Below are 18943 nucleotides of genomic sequence, written 5' to 3' on the forward strand. Positions count from 1 at the left end.
ATCGCGATGTGAATCAGTATATACACAAGATGACATGCTAGGTCTTTTTAAAGTAGTTCATAATGATCAAGCTACTGCTCTGAACACACGAAAAAGGCAGAAAAAGATGTGCACACCGTGCTAATTTATGGTAAGGGTTCGAGGTCATCTCGATGTCTTGATGTGGGAGTTACTTTCTCCCAAGTATCCTGGATCCAAGCATCGAAAACGTTTTGCAGTGTATGTGGTTCCACATCGGCATTTGTTGATTGTGAGCGTTGTTTTGAATGGTTGCCTTTTCTTCGTGTTTTTCTCTCTAACTACATTGTGTCAAGTGCTGTCTCCTTAGCGGGGACTTTTGGACAGTCGGCTTTGGGGTGACCTGCACTCGGTTTAATTAACCAAATATAGCAAGTATACCAGCGATATTCTCTACAGAGAGCTTCTGGAATCAAACGCAATGATTCGCTCCTGAGATTTACACAACCGACGATAGTTATAGCGCGAGAACAAAACGACGACACAGAGACAAGAAGGAGACGAAAGACACGAGCACTCGTGTCTTTCGTGTCCTTCTTGTCTCTGTGTCATTGTTTTGTTCTCGCGCTATAACTATCGTCATGCCATACCAACTAGCCCAAGGTGCCACACTTTTTTGTACACAACCCTTCAGCGTGGCCGAAATGCGGCTTCACCTCTAAACGAAGTCGCGATGCACGAAGCACCCCCACCAGATCACCGCAACCACACTGCAAAGTTTTTTTTTTGTTTTTTTTTTGTTTTTTGCTGAACAAATCCTCTAAAGAAAGATATAATTATTCGGTTCCCATTTTAAAATTAATATTTTGTTCTTCAGTGAGGTACTATTTCTTCCATAGCGCTTAGAAAACGACAAGTTGTAATACTGTCCGTGCAAAGATACACAGATGATGGTTAACCGGACGCGATCTTTTCTTTACTGCTCTTTAACGAAAATATGTCCGAGATAGAAAAACAAGTAAGAGAGGAATATAGATACAAGGAAAGACAAGGGTGTCCACCAGATGCTTCTTCGTGTCGCTAACCTAATTTCCAGTCAGCCATTGCAACGTTTCCAGGCGCTCGACTAATTACTGTCTCCCAGTGCGCCAAAGCTTGAGGGAACGCGGCTGTCTATATCGCTTTTTGGTATAACCTACGTGAAAGCATCAGCCAGGCCATCCCTAACCATGCCGCAATGATTCGGCAGCCACTGGCTAACGATGTTTTTGCTCCTATTGAAAACACTGTGGCGATTGAGAGCTGAAACACATATACATATTGTAAGTCTCATAACGTGAAGGAGATACTCAACAAAAACTAGAAAAACTAACTAAACTACGAAATTTGACTCCGAAGGTGCTGCTGTTTTGATGAACAAAGTTAATTTTTTGTATTTTTGAACAGTTGGTTGTATTTTCTTTTTTTCATTTTTGATGGGTTGTCAGCGCATGGCATCTGCTCGCGAGTGCGAGCCGTGGCGTCACACTTACCGAGGAGCATGCTTGATGGACATGTTCTTGTCCTCCTCTTCCTTTTATACTCCTCTCTTTTCATCCCACTTTTCCCTTCCACGCAAGAGCTGGTGCTTTGACCCAGCAGAAAGCATTGTTCGCTGTTGTTGATGCTCATACCGCTTCTGGGAACTGAAGTGAGAGTTGAGCGAGTTGAGAGACGCGGGTGATGGTTGGAATAGTTGACTTGCCTGTTTCGGGTGAGTGTGACGTCAACGAACGTCACCAATAATAGACCTCTACCGGGGTATGTCACAGCGTGACGTCACCGGTGCACGTGCAAAGCGATGGTTGGCAAAACACTACCGCCGGTGGCTGAGTGGGGTGCAGTTGCTCGGTGCTTGGGGCAAGTTTTTTTTTTTCTTTTTGAAAACTTAATATTCATCTCACAGTGGCAAAATTAGCTGTGGTATGCGTCAGAGAACTTCTGGATGGGTGGTAAAGTGCGGAATGAAATATTTGCCACGCTGGCCGGCTGTTTATCTCAGAGAAGTGAACACACGTGGCGGCCTGTGCGAGGAACAGCGGCATCGTCTTCGCAAATGTGCAGTGTTGACTGTGGCATGTAGTGTACGTTGAAAGGCTAATTGTCCAAATATTTGTAACCACTTTTGATTCAGTTCATTGAATAAACACTCTGACTGATTGATGCTTACGGACGGTGAAACTGGGAATATTGTGCAAGGTGTGTGCAGCGGGAATAACGCAATGCGTCTTGTTTGCGAAAACACTGGTATTCGTTCTGGGCTGGTTGTAGTAACCGGTTGTCAATGAAACTTCACGATCTGGCATTTTAGTCAAGGTAAAAATACATTTGACGCGATAATCTGCGAGAGGGTGCTTCTCAGCGAATGCGCGCCATGCAAAAAAAAAATAAAAGTGCATGATCTCCGGGTGACATGTACGACTACGCATGAGCTACAAGCATGTTGGAGCGTTGCTGAATCTGCATATACGTTTCGCCACGGCTATAACTCGTATTATCAGATACCTTATACGTGTTAATGGGAACAGCTGAGATTTTCGTTTTTCATCTACTTAGTACTTTTACGGCTCGATCCTTATGAAGTGACAATGCGCATTAAAGTTTGTGTATCAGGCCAAAAGCAGTAATATAGGTACGAAAGCGCGTTATAGGTGTCAAATGCCGCAAGGTAACTGTGCCAGAAAAATATTATATATGATTAAGTTGTTGGGTCTTACATTACATGAATTTTCACTGGGTTATTGAGAAACGCAGCGGCAGAATTTGCCTTTATTTTCACGAGGATATGTTCACCTCAGCCTAACGCACAGAAAGAAGTGTTTCCTTTTTTTTTCATTCATCTCCGATCAGAACTTTGCGCAATGAGTTAAATCTTATCAGTAACGTGAAAACAATGCTGAAAACCATCCGTGAAAACCATGCTGCTGCCGATGCTGTACGTAGTTTAAAACTGCATTGCAAATGCCACAGTGGAAATTCAATAAGTTTATATCCATGCCATGCAATTATTTCTGAAAGTACCAGTCACGGTGTACATTCAAAACGTTCGCTTTCGAAAAGGATGAGATTTTTATGGCTGCCATCTACGTGGGTGAAGCCCACTTAGAGCAAGTCGCGTCTCACGGTACCTTAAATAAAATTCCTCTACCCATCCAACTACGACAAGCAGATTTTTACACTTCTGCAACCCCATTGTTTCAAAAGCTGTGACTTTAGAACATAGCAATATTGATACTTCTGCCGAAGGAATGCAGACAGACAGTTCTGCTGCTATGCAGAAAGATGCCGCCGGCGAAGCTTTCTTGCCAACCAGCACCTGCCCCGAGAGAAGGTAAGGGGGGCGGGGTGCTTTCAGTGACGTCACACTGTTTACAAACAGGGAGAGGTCTATTCTCTAATTCTTGGTGCGGCCGCTAGATGTGACAGTTAGTGACAAACGCATTAAATTCATTTTTTTTCTGCAGTTTTTGCTTAGAATGAAGGTTGTGCCTGTCGATTTCGGGACCCAATCTTTAAATTCGGCTAAAAATCTTGGTGGCAAAACTTTTCTTCAGTCTCCTTTTAACGCCCCAACAGGAGTTTCTGTAGCGATTTGTCTAATTTAACAGAACCTTCTTTTTTTTCGTGTCAGATGATTTCGTTCGTTCTGCTCACATTGAGAAAGGCTGAACGCTAACTATTCGTCGACGTAGACACGTAGTAAACTGTGAACTTGGTTATGAATAGTTGAACCGGAACAGTGATGATGTCTCAGCACCTTGTGAATGAAACAGAGCCACCGGTTAAAATACTGATACAGTCACTAACCGGTCATCACAGAAAACGCAAACATATATCACTCCACATCAAGACCTTCATCTGGGTTTTTGTCTCTTATGAATGAACTGAATTATTTCGCCAATAAATTGCACCTATCAAGTACGGGGGATGGGCCAAAAAGACGACAGTCAAGCCTGCCGCGGTTGATCAGTGGCTAAGGTGACCGGCTGCAGAACCGATGATGTCGCGGGTACGGTCCCGGCCGTGGCGGTCGTCTTTCAATAGAGACGATAGGCTAGAGGTTTGTATAGTGCGCGACATCAGTGCATGGTAAAGAACACTAGATGGTCAAAATTTCTGAAGCACCCCACTGCAGTGTCTTTGATAACTGTATCGTGGTTTAGAGACGTAAAACCTCGGATATTATTATTTAGACGGCAGTTGCTGCAAAGTGGAAATTAAAAAAAAACTTGGGAGAAGAAGAAAAAATAACAATATTTCGGGTTTTACGCGATAAGATGACTATATGATTATTAGGCACACATGGCTCCAGACATTTCGGTCATATGGTGTGCTAAACAACAATATAGATGTTGATATATTTCAAAATATAATAACGATGAAGAACCCAGGTTTTGCAGTTAACTGTTGTCATAGGCAGTGCTGAAACAGCAATCACTGACGCTTTTGAACGAGAGGTACGCCAATTACGGACATGATTTTATACTGACGGATCAACCACTCTGCAATGTTTGTTCTGGAACAGTGGTCATCCCATTGAAAGATATTATCTTCAGCTTCAAGACAGACCACCCAATATCATCGACGGCTGCAGAGCTTGCCACTATTTGCACGACCCCTCACGTAGTCAACCGCGAAAAGCCTCAACGTTGCTCAGTCTTCAGCGATTCAAAGGCAGCTTTGCAATCTTTACAATCAGCCGTGCGGAATCGACCATACGAACAGCAAGTCTGTAAGGTTCGGTATCTCCTCCATACTGCGTTTGAGAAAGGACACCACGTCACATTTCAGTGGCTGCCAAGCCACTGCGGCGTGATAGGCAATGAACACGTTGACAATGCTTCCCGATCAACGCTTCAAGGCAACATGCTTGATACAATACCATTATCAAAGACCGACACTGCTAGCCAACTTCAAGTGGCCACACGCGAAATTACTCTCTCGACTTGGAATACAAGCAAACTACGCAATCAACTTCACTACAGCCCGAACACGTCTATAGACGCCTATACTACGCCGTAATGATGCCACCCTACTTTGCCGTTTATGGTCAAGAGTGGCTTTCACGAAGTCATTTTCATTTCATATCGAAACGGCTTACAACCCCTTCTGTGATAACTGTGGTAACGAGGAGACACTACAGCTCATCTTCTGCGACTGCCCTCGCTATAGAATGCGCAGAGAACATCACTTGTATTCGCGCTAGCTCGCATAGATCACTGACCTATGACGGCGGAAACCATTCTAAAATGTCGTCCAGAGAGGTCATTGAGAGTGAAGGCGACGAAAACAGTTCTGAGCTTCTTGAAGGCAACAAACATGGACCGGCGGTTATAGACTAATAGTGTAATGATGACTAGGAAGTGCGACTTTGAGTGCAAGTGCTCTATTCCCTATCTCTCTTTATCTTTTAAACTCCCTCACCTCTGTCCTCAGTGTAGCCTAGCATACTGGTCGTTTTGGACTGGTTAACATACCCGCCTTTCGATCCTTCCTATTCCTTCACCTTGGCTATAGGAAGAAAGCACATAAGGAACAAAAAACTAGGAATACATAATTATTAACCTGTGTGCGTATTATTTTTTTTAAATCTCTCGATTATCGATTCTGGTTACTTAACAGTGTATCCTAGCTTTCGTCATCCATAAGTTCGCAAAGGGTCGTGTAGATAGATGTTCGTGCTACTGCGGTCAATGATAAAGCCCCGATGGAAAGAATATTTTGAGTATTTAGTGGGATTCCTCAGTTTTTAAAATAAAATTTTAGAATTCTCTTGTCTTTAGTCGATGAATCAGTGGAAACACAAAAAAAAAAGATCTATCTTTTCAGGGTCGTTACAGCTGAACACAAGTGAACGGGCCAGTCCCACAATTTTTAGCGGTTCAGATGTCTCCCTCGTTGCACTCGACTTGGGCACGTGCCGACGCCATCATCCGGCTCTTCGAGACAAGTTCTTGGGAAAATAAAGGAATATTTATCTCTTGTTGTTCATAAGGTTTGTTTGCCTACTCTAATTGGTTGTACAGAGAGAGAGAGAGAGAGAGACAGAAACGAGAAAAAGAAAGGCAAAGCTAGAGATTAACCAGATGCTAGGATTCGGTATGCCATCCTGCACTGTAGTTGGGGAATAGGAGGTTGAAAGAGAGGTAAAGAATAAATAGGAACAAATACACAAACACACACGCACACACAAAACCAATCCACTCAGAGTTGTTCACATAGGCCACTAGTTCGCAAGAAGCCTAGTAGCGCTTGCACGACATTTTTCTGTGGGGATGAGTCTAGTTGATGGCGTAATATACTTTCTTCTGACAGCGGCTAATCTAACTAGTTGAGTGTACTCAACAAGTTGATTAAACTCATTGTCTTTGTCTTTGTTTTTGTGCCTTGTATTTGTATCTTATATTCTCGGATGTCGCACAGGACGTGTCGAATCGTCTCTTCATCTCCGCAGTGTGCGCAGGCGGCGGTGTCGGCCATCCCTGTGCAGTACTCGTACGCACGGGCAAACGCGACGCCCAACCATAGCCTGCACAGAACATTAGCGTCACGTCGCCGGAGTCTTGTTGTAAGCCGTAACCTTAACGTAGGATCAAGGGAACGTAATTTTGCACGCGTAAAAAGAGCCAATGTGGCGTCCAGCATTGGCGGGCAAGCATGCGGAACTTCCCAGCAGCATCGGTCCTGGATAGAGGTACCGACAGGTCGTGGTCTTCTGTATTGGCTGAACGAGCAGCTTCATCGGCCCTTTCATTGCCGATAATTCCACAGTGACTTGGCAACTACTGAAATAAAATGTGGTGCCTTTTTCTGTTATGCAGTGCTGGAGAAACGCTGGAGGCCCACGCACCTATTTAGCTGACCGTCAACGAACTCCAGATTCATGGCTAAAACTTCCGGAGCCCTCCAGAACGGCGTCTTAAATATTCATATCGTGGCATAGAGACATAAAAGCTCAGGTATCATCATGAAATATTTGGAAGCAACTACGATTACACAACTACAAAATAATCTAGCACAAACTGATTATATATCTATGAGATAGCCCTCTGGAGTGAGTGCTTTCCGGGTGAGAGACAATTATACTATAAGTGTAACATAGGATGAATACAAATACTGCTGGAGGGAAAGTGTTAAACTACCACAAACTACGTGATACCGATAAGCTTTTGAAAAAAATCACTACAATTCAAGCTGCTTGAAGATAATTATGGGGCGAAGCTTTCGGAGGTGATTATTGTGATTAAGTTTGATTAAAGTTGAGATAGTACTGAGACTGATTGTGGTTGTGATACTTATATATATTTTTTTATTCAAAGAGGTAGGGCTGAGACTGATTGTGATATAGCGGTGATTCTTCTTTATAGCTAATATGAGATTTCGAGTTCCGGGTTACGTTTTGACTTCATGATCACAGCTTCATTAGCTATCGTCTCTGGTGTAGAATTTTCTTGTCGGTATTGCCGCCTTGCATCCGCTTCAAGTTGTCTCAACTGCGCGTCAGCTTGGCGTTTTTTCCCGCTTAGCCCTTGCTGCCTTAACCCTTGTCTGTGGTGTAGAACTTTGTTGTCGTCGCCACTTTGCATCCGCTTCCTTCTCTCTTGTCTCAGCGGTAGCTTCCCGTCGACGGCGACGCTGATACTCAGCACGTCGCACTTTCCTGCGTTCGTCTTCGTTCATATGAGATAAGAGAATGTGTGGTATGGAACGTGGTTATATATATATATATATATATATATATATATATATATATATATATATATATATATATATATATATATATATATATATATATATATATATATATATATATATATATATATATATATATATATATATATATATATATATATATATATATATAGCGTTGACAGCAGCGCCATCACATCTAGAAATAACCACAGCGCCCTCTGTTGCTTATAAGTTGAAGGTTACATGCAAAACGGTTACCACCAACGCCTTCTGTTGCTTATAAGTTGAAGGTTACATGGTGTTACGGACAGGCGGGAGACAGCGGACATTGTGAGGTCTCAAGGAGCTTCGCCCCTAAAAAAAAAAAAACTGCAGTCGAGTGCGAACACTGTCCAAGCTGGGCGGGGCATGATTTGTTTCTGTCCATATTAACAGCAGGTTCATTCAAAAGCTCCAACAGAAAAGCACCAATGAACGAAGGCATGTCATTGTCTGGTGTGCATACTTTCTCGACTCAGAGACGCCCACTTTATAGGTGCTCCTACACATCCGACGAGCCGGGACTTGTGTCTACGTAACCACGGCGGCCGATGAGATTCACGTACCGACGTGCATTCAAGTGCCAGTCTGTGATCGATGTTCTCTGGTTGGACTACGTGACCGCCCCACCACTGAGGTTTAAAGGCAGTGGGAATATCCACACGAGTCAAGGGCGAATCAGAGATAACTAAAAGGGGCACATGCGTATGCACGAACTTGTTGGAATGGCCAGATATGCGCGGCAAAAAGACGGGAAAAAAAAGCCTTGGGCAACGTATTGTACGAGGTCTCGGATATGGAAGGCATGATCCAGTGTCATCGCTGTACAGTGGCTGCATTAGCTAACGAAGTGGTGCTCAGCTAAAATTTATTGCGCGGCTACTCGTTTTGCACAGTGACGCACATACTGCCTGCTGTGTAACCTGGGCTTAAAGAAGTGGTTACAAAGCAGATGCATGGTGTCTACGTCTGAAGATTTTGGTAGAAAAAAAAAACATGGTTGATCTCTCTGTCATAGGGATCAGTAAAACACGAAAGTAAAATGTGTTCTTAGCGAAGTGGTTTATACTTTACTGTACACTGATATAAGAGAGCTTGCGCAATGTATACTGGTGTTTTATAACTGAAGCACAGCTTAAAATGAATCCATGCTCATTGACGTTTAGTCATACAGCTCTCTCCCGAAGACAAACGTACATCAGTAATCATTGTACAAACCGTTGTGGTCATAGACGATTTAGGTAGCTGCAGTACTTAATGGCGTGGGCGCGCAACCAGAGAAAGCGATGTGACAGCCACAAGAGCGTAACTGACTTGACGCCAAATTTGGGTAACATCACCTGCTCGCGGCATGTTCACCACCCAACTAGAGGGAAGCGTCTATGGACGGCCCTAATTTTTCCGTGGGATGAGCGTGAATTGAGAATGCGGAGCTACAGCCAGGCGGCGAAGAGCTATGCTTGGTATGGATGGATGCTATGAGCGACGCCGGCGCTTCGGCTAAGGGCACCACCTTGGGGTGTGTTAATCCATTGTGAAAATTACGTCTCTCCCATTGGAAACGCACCGATACGGACGGACGATGCGTTAAAGGAGCTAACCGCGGATGTCATGGTCATGACGCTTTACTGCACTTTACCCAAAGTGCTGTGAGGAGACAGTGCAGAGAAAGTATGTCGTCGTGTCGCAGGGGAGAGCGTGCCCCGCACGTGTTGTCACGAACCCCGAGGAAATTCATTCGACTACCGTTAACGGAACTTTTATTTGTTTGTCTTCTGATCTTGTGTATTTTTGCGACGTCATTTACATGAAGGCAATACGTCACTGAAGTCTTGGTGGACCCCGTCATAACATACTTTCGTGTTAAAAACAAACACACCTGTGGCTAACAACCTCTTGCTGATTGCAGCACCGTTTGGGGCGCCTTTCCATCATGAAAGAATATATTTCATCTGACTTAACTCACGTTTTCTTTCTTGAAAAGTCCATGCTCACTACTTTGCTACCAGTAGTTCATATGCCATGCTTATAGTGCGCCCAACATTCATGACCTGGAAGTATTGAGCGAGTGGCAATATATCGACGAAAGGCACAAGAGATACACGACGATACTCTTGTATAAGAAAGAAAAACTATGCAAGCACTGTGACGGCTTTGTAGTCAAGCTTGAAAGTTCACTTTCATCTTCGCAGTGTTTTCGCACTGCCAGTGTCAAGAGAAAGCACACCGAACACACCAGTCACCAGTGTCAGCCGCAGTGATAAGCAGGATGGCTGCGATAATTTCATTAGTGAATGAATAAGGTAAATACTGTTAATCATATGTTAACTTTATGTGTAAGCCTGCCCCGAAATACTAGCCACCCGAACGCGGCACTAAGACATTTAACTAAAAGACAAAAGAAAGATTGATGTTCGACAGACGATAGAGACGCCTATTTACTTCAGCAAAGCTCCCGTTTGGCTATGCGCTTTCAATTACTTGTAGCGATGACGTTTTACCTGGCGCCATATAAATCGCATGATGCAGCATAATAGAGCAAAACATCATTCATTTGCCTTAATTACAATGGGAAACGCTGCAGATGTCTGCCTGGCGAATCGGCTAGCATGCAGTTTCAAATGAATGCGACAGCATACTGAATGATAGCCTCTGCATTCAGGGATGTCCGAAGCTGACCACGTTCCCTAATAGACGCTGCTTTAGTACAATTAAAGACAAACAAACATACAAAAGCGCTCAAAGTGCGTGACATATAAGGAGTGCTGGTACACGAATCAAGTGCGTATAATGGTTCAAACTGTGACGTAATGTTCAGGGTGGCCCTGGCGCATGCAAACGACCCAGGGAGCAGTTTAGGTTATTCGTATCTTTTAATACGTTGCACGTAGTACACAACGGTTATCTTATAGCCTGCAAGTTTCAGAAAGATTTTGGTGTTGTGTGGCCTATTACTGGACCCTTTATTTTCTGGCTGCAGCATCGTGTCGTTCTTAAGGGAGCTTGTTGATGACACGTGAGTCAGTAAAACGAGTCGGTTGCTTGCAGCGCAGCATGCACACAATAAACAAAACAATTTCATGTTGTTCAAGGCAGATAACATGTTCTGCTCTTTCAAAGCTTACCTGCGAGTCACAACAGTGTCGCAGGAAAATTACGCCTTCATCGTTCTGAACCAAGTGCTCACCTTATACAGAGTCTCGGTGCATTCTTCGAGAACCATTCATCACACATCAGGGCCACTTCCACGTTAATGCCTGGTCTGATCGGCCTTCTTCGACTTCGTGATTCTGCGTGAGGGGATACAGGAAGAGAGTGTAAAGATTAGACCGACGGGGAGGCGGTATGGCCGCGCACTAAGCGGCATTTAACTGAACTGTCATTCCGTGTACGCTCATCTGGCATAATAATGCAGCGCGGGGCGGCATAGATTGCTCAGTAGCGATGTCTTGCAGACTCCTATGCATAAGCAATGCACCCGATTTATTATCATGATACCGCGTGTGTCATTACGCGACGACAGTCATCGAACGTTTTGATCGATCTAGATCAAAACGACCAGCCATACCTGTTCAGCTTTGTTGTACCTCCTCCCTTGGAGTGCGTTCTCCGACCATGGCTTTCTTTGTTGGTTGTGTAACGCAGCGGCGCGAGAACTAAAGGAAATGCGTGGGGACCCGCACATTGATTGCATACATATGCATGGGTGGCCGAGAAGCTACGTTCTTTGTTTTCCTCGTGGCCCGGGAAGGAAGCACGGAGGCCCAACGTAACAAGGCCATCCCGACAGCGTCTGAACTGCGCGCACCTTAAGCCGACCAGCACGAACTAGTTCAATCACTACTCACTCGATCGTCGGTGGGTATCGTCAGTGCTGTTTGGTCCAGAAGCGAGATGTAAAGCAACACCGAAAGCACGACGCCGCAGTGCAAACAATTGTACCCGGAAACTAGTTAGCGAGTTCGACGAGGCGGTTATGTCAGAATACCCGCTTTCATCTTGGCACTGCAACTGTGATCTCCATATGCGGCGGAGCGAGTGCTTTCGATTCAGCAAGCCAAGGTAGTAGGGTGGCGCTCCCGCGATAAACTGAGAAAGGCGATCAGCAAAGCGACTGCCTGTGAACAACTGGACAGGAGAACACAGAAAAAAAAATCGAACGCACGCAGAAAAATCAAGCAGAAAAATCAAGCGTGAATTGGAAATTTAGGCCCATCTCCTGACACAAAGCCACACCTAGACCTCAAACAACAGTACCAAAAATGTGACCGTATGAACTAGTACAACTATCCATGCGTGCGTGAGTGGGTGTGCGTGTGCATGTGCGTGTGTGTGTGTATGTGCGTGTGTGTGTATGCGTGCGTTTGCGTGCGTGCGGAATAACCATTAACTTCTGCACAACCTTATTAAATACAAGCAGATAATGAAGCCGTGGGATGAACCCGAAAGTGAATACTGGAATATCTAATATTATATCACTTCTGACAACCTGCTATTTAGCGCAGGTGTGGACGTATTCGCTAATAAGTGATCCAAGTTGTCTCATGAAGGCTGTGAAACGCAGCCGCTACATATAATTTAGTGTTTTGTAGCAACATTAAGACACTGCTCTGGCATTATATGCTCTACCATTGTTTGTAAGCTTCGTGTTCGAAATTAGTTTTGCTTCTTCCTATTTACGAGTTGCGCCTACGTTTCTGCTTATATTACTCCCGGTGAGCGAGCGAGGCTGAGCTTGAACACTTTCACATACGCAGTCGCAACGTTTGCTGCAATTATCTCAGTCAAATTAAAAACGAAAACTTGTTTGTGTGTGCAAATACTCTCCCTCAGATTTATGCCATTTAAGCATTCCTTCCCTGCACAAGAGTTTAGTTTTTTTTTTTTTTTTTGGGGGGGGGGGGGGGTAGTATATAGGAGCACGTTTTCATAATTACTGCAAGTTTGTTTCGGGATTTTTTCTTTTCAGAGAGCGTTGATGAATCAATATATCAGTTTTGTGTTTAACAACTGAATACGAAAAATAGCTAACTCATAGGCTACAGAGTTAGAAGCAATCAGATGTAACTATTCAGACATTGGGCCACTACATAGGGTACTGCAAAGTTACGGCCAATTTGTGCAAATTATTATATGCAAAGCATTTCTTAGCGAACTTCAGTGACTTTGAGCGTATCTATCTATCTATCTATCTATCTATCTATCTATCTATCTATCTATCTATCTATCTATCTATCTATCTATCTATCTATCTATCTATCTATCTATCTATCTATCTATCTATCTATCTATCTATCTATCTATCTATCTATCTATCTATCTATCTATCTATCTATCTATCTATCTATCTATCTATCTATCTATCCACTGACGACTTTTAGCTCTCCTGGCGGTTTCGACAGTGGTATCAATACCAAATTTCAACACCAATACCAAATAACATGACTGTATGAAGAAAACATTTGACTAGTGACAACATGAAAATCATGACACGCATGCCATGAATGTCATGATTTACATTGCATGGTCTTGCAGCTTTTACAGTGGTTTTGTTCACATGGCATGATGCAAAACTGAAAAACTGGTATTGTATGGCATGGTTGCATGGATAACACAAGCGAAAGACCCTAACATGAAAATCATGACATGCGTGTCATGTAACAACATGACTACATACCACGCTCATGATGCACTCGCGGTCGTTTTGATAGCGTCACATATACCAAATTTGGTATTTCAGTACGTGAATGGATGACAAAGGTATGTGACTAGTGCAAACATGATAATCATGAGATGCGTGTCAAGTGAAAACATGACTACATGCCCCAGTAAAGGCGCCAATACATTTCGACGTGACGCGGCGCGCGTGCTCGCCGGCGTTCATTTCGTCGCGTCACGCCGGCGTTGCCACGCCAGGCGCCGGTCCTGCCATATACTCGCAGGCGCGCGCCGTGCTGCGTTGCTTTGACGCATGCGCGTTTCAGCGCGTCCGGCGTCCACCCATCACGAAAAGAGGGAGGTGCTGTGTTGTCTGGGTAACGCGTTGGCGCGAAATGCAGCATGTCGCATTTCGCGCCGGTTGCCGTCGGGCCGCGCCGACGGACGCTGTTCGTGCCGGGCGTCAGACTATAGAGTGCTCGTGTTTTGCTACGTAGCGTCGCTGTGCCCAGCGTGCGCGCGCGTCAACGCTATACACTGGAGTATATTGGGCCCTTCATGGTGCGCTCGCGGCCGCTTTGCTAGCTCCACATATACCAAATTTGGTGTTGCGGGAAGTCAATGGATGATGAAATATGTGACTGGTGCAAACATGATAATCCTGACACGCGTGTCATGTAAGAACATGACAACATACCGCGCTTCTATATATAGCGTGCTCGCAACTGTTTCGCTAGCTTCACATATACTAAATTCGGTATCACGTGACGTAATAGATTACGAATGTAAACGACAAATCCAAACATGATAATCATGACACTGAAGTCATGCACGGCATCATTTGCCTCCACGACGTAACGTTGTGATGATTTTAAAGTGACATATTAACATTTCTGGTTTGTGCTTCGCATATCATCGATTCTCACTGTACGTGGGATCTGGCAATTTTTTTTCGTTTGATGATTATATATTCGGGGTTAAATTTGCGTTATGGTGACAACCTCAATATAACATATAAATATGAGTTTCAAAAAGTGGCTATGGTATCGCTTACACCGGTGATGACGCACTGATTTAGATTTTTTACTACGAAGTAACGGTGGAAGTAACATTCTTTACTCTTTTTTTTTTTTTCGGTGATGGTAACAGCAAAGCGTCAACTTCTTTGCTTGGTAGCCCCGCCGCGGTGGTCTAGTGGCTAAGGTACTCGGCTGCATGCTGACCCGCAGGGCGCGGGTTCGAATCCCGGCTGCGGCGGCTGCATTTCCGATGGAGGCGGAAATGTTGTAGGCCCGTGTGCTCAGATTTGGGTGCACGTTAAAGAACACCAGGTGGTCTAAATTTCCGGAGCCCTCCACTACGGCGTCTCTCATAATCATATAGTGGTTTTGGGACGTTAAACCCCACATATCAATCAATCAATCTTTGCTTGGTAACTCTGGGCGGTGACACGTTACTTTTTCTTTAGTGGAACGAGTAACGTAATTAGTTACTATTTTTTTTTTCGGCAACGCTTCCAACACTGATAAAAAATGACACGAGCCTTTGAAGTTATCTTCTTTCGTTCAATTACTGTAACGTTCACTTGTAACAACCTGGGTTCTTCTACGACGTTGATGGGCGCTCACACGAAAGGACAGATTCTTAATATATTTGTTCATTTAAGCCACTGCTGTCATATGAACGTCGCAATTACAATTCCAAATAAAACCCACACTTAGAAATGCCTCTAAAAAAGTATCACACGGACATCAAGGACCCGCTAAGTGTCGTGGGACACGTGCCATCGTTTAGATCAGTAATAAAATTTGTGGTGTCCTTCTCACGAGTTACTTGGATACCAAATAACACTGAACAAAGATTTAATTTATAGTCTCACACCTCTTGCCTTTGTTTGTTGTGTACGTAATCTTGTCATACCAGATACCTTTGGCATGACAAAATTACACAAACATTCGAGCGTGCACACAAGGCACTTTACAACCAATACTGGTTTCCTGCTTTTGGCTGTCGCACCGAGTATAACTCACGCGTGATTTTCACACGAGGAATTCGCCCTTTATGTGACGTATTGATCGACAAAGGCGCACACATGCACCGCGCTGGCCGTCCGCACTTGCGCTGCAAATGACACTATATACCGCACGCCAACGACCGCCCCCATTTCGACGTCGACGCCCGAAGAATGAGAATACGCGAACGTATAACCCTTGCGACAAAGAGAACAGTGCCTTCATACCCGGGGCACGGAGACCATCGAACCGCTGGCGGGATTTCTCCAGCTCACAACGGTCAGCGCGATATCTCTCAACGAACCAAGGAACGCATCAGAAGCGTCCAACAGTGGTGGTTTCTCGCGCCGTGAAGCAGCGAAGCATGTAGAGTGTGCGTGTGGATTGCTGTGTAGGAGAAGTGGAAGGCAGTTGGAATTCGGCATGAGTGATGTGGGATGCGTACACCGAGGGCTTGCGAGGCGTCGTAATTTTGCGCGTCTGCTCGGAGTAGGGCGCCGCACGTAAGCACTTTATGACCGCGGTGCTCACCTCGCAGTGTCCGCGATCCGTGGCGCACTTCGGGGTCGTGGCCGCCAAAAGAGCTGGCCACGGACCACACCGAAAAAAGAGGAACGAGTCACCCGGCTCTCCTACATTTGAGAAGGACAACAGCCGACACCGAAGGCGGCCGCCATGTCTCGCTGACCCTGCATTCATTCTGTCGCGGACACGCCAGTCTCGCATCCCATGTTACGTGCAGCGCGACGGAGGCTGCCGTGACCATCACTCGATCACGCCCCGCCACGCAGTCAGAAGCGCTGCCCGCTCGGTCTTTACACCACTGTGTGTTCATGCACAAACTATAAGGAAAGATGCGCGTTCCTCTAGGCTCGTTGCACGAATCTTTGTTCTTGTTTTATTTGTTGCGCGAAATCCATTTTGCCCGAGGAAAGGGCACTCGTGCACGCTGACACAGTAGCAGCCTTATAGAGCTAACGGTGTTCTGAGAGCGAACCTATTTCGAGTATTCATCGAATCCGCGCCGTCTCAGAAGAGGTAAGTGTCTGCGGGCGATGCGATTTGCGGGAGCGCTGTTCGAATACTTTCTTTCGGCGCGCCGAGGAGTCCTCTCTTGTTTTCGAAGAGTCACGCCCGCTAAGCTTCATGGTCATAAGAGCCGGATTGTTCTGTGCTGGGCGCGAACACACTGAGGCATTTCGTCCATTCTCACGAGCAAGAAGGTGGTCGCGCGTGCTTAAGTGGCTCAGCTTCTGTCAGCACTGACTAGAATTGCTGGGTCCGAGTTGCTCCTTTGCAAAACAACGACCCTCTTTTCCCTTCACAGGCAGACAAAGTTACGCACACACACACACACACACACATGGGCTGCTATTTGTTCTGTACCTGAGAAGTACAACAAGCCCCAACCGCCCCTCGATCTATTTTCGCGTCCCACTTTGTTCTTGTTTTCGGGCATTGTTGCTTGCTAGCTCCACCAGAGTACATCGATGTCTCGAGCGGACAGGTCAGTGAAACGCAGGGGCTACTCAAGAAAGCTGAAGAATTGAAACAAAAGTACTGTAGAGAGATTTTTCTGTAAACAATTCAATGTCAAAATTAATTCACACGTTTTGGTAGGAACGGTCTCGTTGTCAGCGTGATGCTTTTGCTATACAATCAGAGACAACTTAAAGGGACTCAAAAAAGAAACGGCGACTTGGTTTAGATAGATAAACTGCACGCTAAGAATCTAATGCCGCAAGTTTCACTGTCATAAGTCCATCATTAGCGGAGAAAACCAAGGTTAAATTTTCGTTTTTAAATTTCGCGCTGAAATTCCTGCACGTGACGTAGCAAATTTCGAATGTATCTTTTGCATTTTTGCAACATTTACTCAATGAAATTTTCTGCAACCTCGTATGCTAGGTGTAGGGCACCCACTGAAGACAACGTTCTCATTTTTATCGAGTACAATCTGTGTAGGACCGAATAGACGCCTTCAAAATATACTACGTCACGGCGTTGGGTGCGGAAAATCTCACAGTGGCGTCTCCACCTGCATTTTATTTTCGCGCGTTTCTTCGCTAGCTTTGTGTAGCGGTAAGCGGTGATTCAGGAATTGTGATTCGGTACTTTACCGATAAGCGAAAATTCCTTGTGCTTTTTAGTGTCCCTCCAAGAAGTCCGGGGAAGTCCCGCCCAGACGACCGAAGCGACACGTTCGATTGCCTCTGAAACTAAATTATTATTCACGCTCACACACTCGCCAATGCTCCCCTAAAGCGGGGTTACCGACAACCCGGCTTATGAGGTCAGTCTGGATTTCATGAGCGTAGGCTTGTTTGAGCGTAGGATTGTTTGAGCGGAGGATTTCATGAGCGTAGCATCTGGCTTCAAGGAGAAAATGCCACGAACTTCAAAAATCAAATCATATCGGCATGGAAAACGCAAAAAAAAAAACGCGAGATGCATTCCTTGTATGTGTCTGTCACTCGGGCACTGGTGTGGAGCAAAAAAGTTTCTAAGCAAAAGAACGCAACTATCAGACGTACCCATCCGATACAATTTGGCGTATACGTTTAGGAATGTGAGCGTCACACCACCAATAAATCAATGCGTTCTTAAACAAGTTAAATATAACATTGCTTACATTTGCGTATGATGCTTGACGGCGATTTCTACGCAAAGCCATTTTAGTAATTCTCGATGCACTATGTCAGCAAGCGTAACTTATTTTCCCTAATCAAGCAACTGATGATATAAAAAGCATGTTGGGAACACGCGCAAACATCATAGGGGCAAGCTTGAAATTCATGTAGCTTGCCTCCTGACAAAAAAAAAAAGCAATTAACACGCACCATGACACTAAAGTACACCTTCTTGTTTTGCGGGAACATTAGTATAGATAAGATGCAACAAATCGAGTTACGCAATGTCTTACAAGTGCAGTGGCGATCAAAAGTTCGCAGGCCACGCTGCCATATACATAGGATATAGCGGCGTGAAAGTTTTAGCCCAAGTTCATCCAAGCTGACAGATGTTTTCCTCTAAAACAAAGCAAAGCGTTTCGGCGAGCCTGCCAAGAGAATGACGCTGCAGTGTATGTAGTACACCGTGCAGTGCCATCTCGTGAGAAACACGCAACACAAATATCAGGTGAGATTAATATACTCGGGGAAGAAGCGTGCCTGTCCGGTGATTAGCATTAACAGTATCCTTTAGCTCTTTCTGCTTCCCGCCGCCGTCGTGCAGGGCCTTAAGCATCCTTTAGTTGACCACGGAGTTTTGGTTTCCCTTGCATATTGCGGTGGTTGAAGAGGCAAAAAGTGAAACCGCTTGCTCGCTTAAGTTTAGAGCTATATGAGTATGCATTGGAGTTATTAAACGATAATTTCTAGCAGTTCACTGTGGCGTTTATTTCTAACGAGGCATCTTGCTGTGTATTGGCTAAACACAGTCATCCAGTTGGTCAACTCTTTTGGTTATGCTAGGCTTCTTTTTTTCTTTTCTTTTTATCAACGCAAATGCCAGTAGGACCCCGCGAAGAAGCGAATGATTCTCGC

General features: G+C 44.9%; 1 protein-coding gene across 1 annotated transcript in view; it reads right to left on the reverse strand.

Annotated features, from left to right (window-relative positions):
* The window catches only part of LOC119185356 (uncharacterized), a 195927-nt gene that overhangs the window by 120871 nt on the left and 56113 nt on the right, over positions 1-18943 (reverse strand). Inside the window, exon 2 of the mRNA XM_075879689.1 lies at positions 10916-11018. Coding sequence (XP_075735804.1) covers positions 10916-10951 — 36 coding nt within the window. The 5' untranslated portion in view covers positions 10952-11018. The remainder of the gene's footprint in view (positions 1-10915; positions 11019-18943) is intronic.

Source organism: Rhipicephalus microplus, chromosome X (genome assembly GCF_043290135.1).
Source record: "Rhipicephalus microplus isolate Deutch F79 chromosome X, USDA_Rmic, whole genome shotgun sequence".
In the NCBI taxonomy this organism is placed as follows: domain Eukaryota; kingdom Metazoa; phylum Arthropoda; class Arachnida; order Ixodida; family Ixodidae; genus Rhipicephalus; species Rhipicephalus microplus.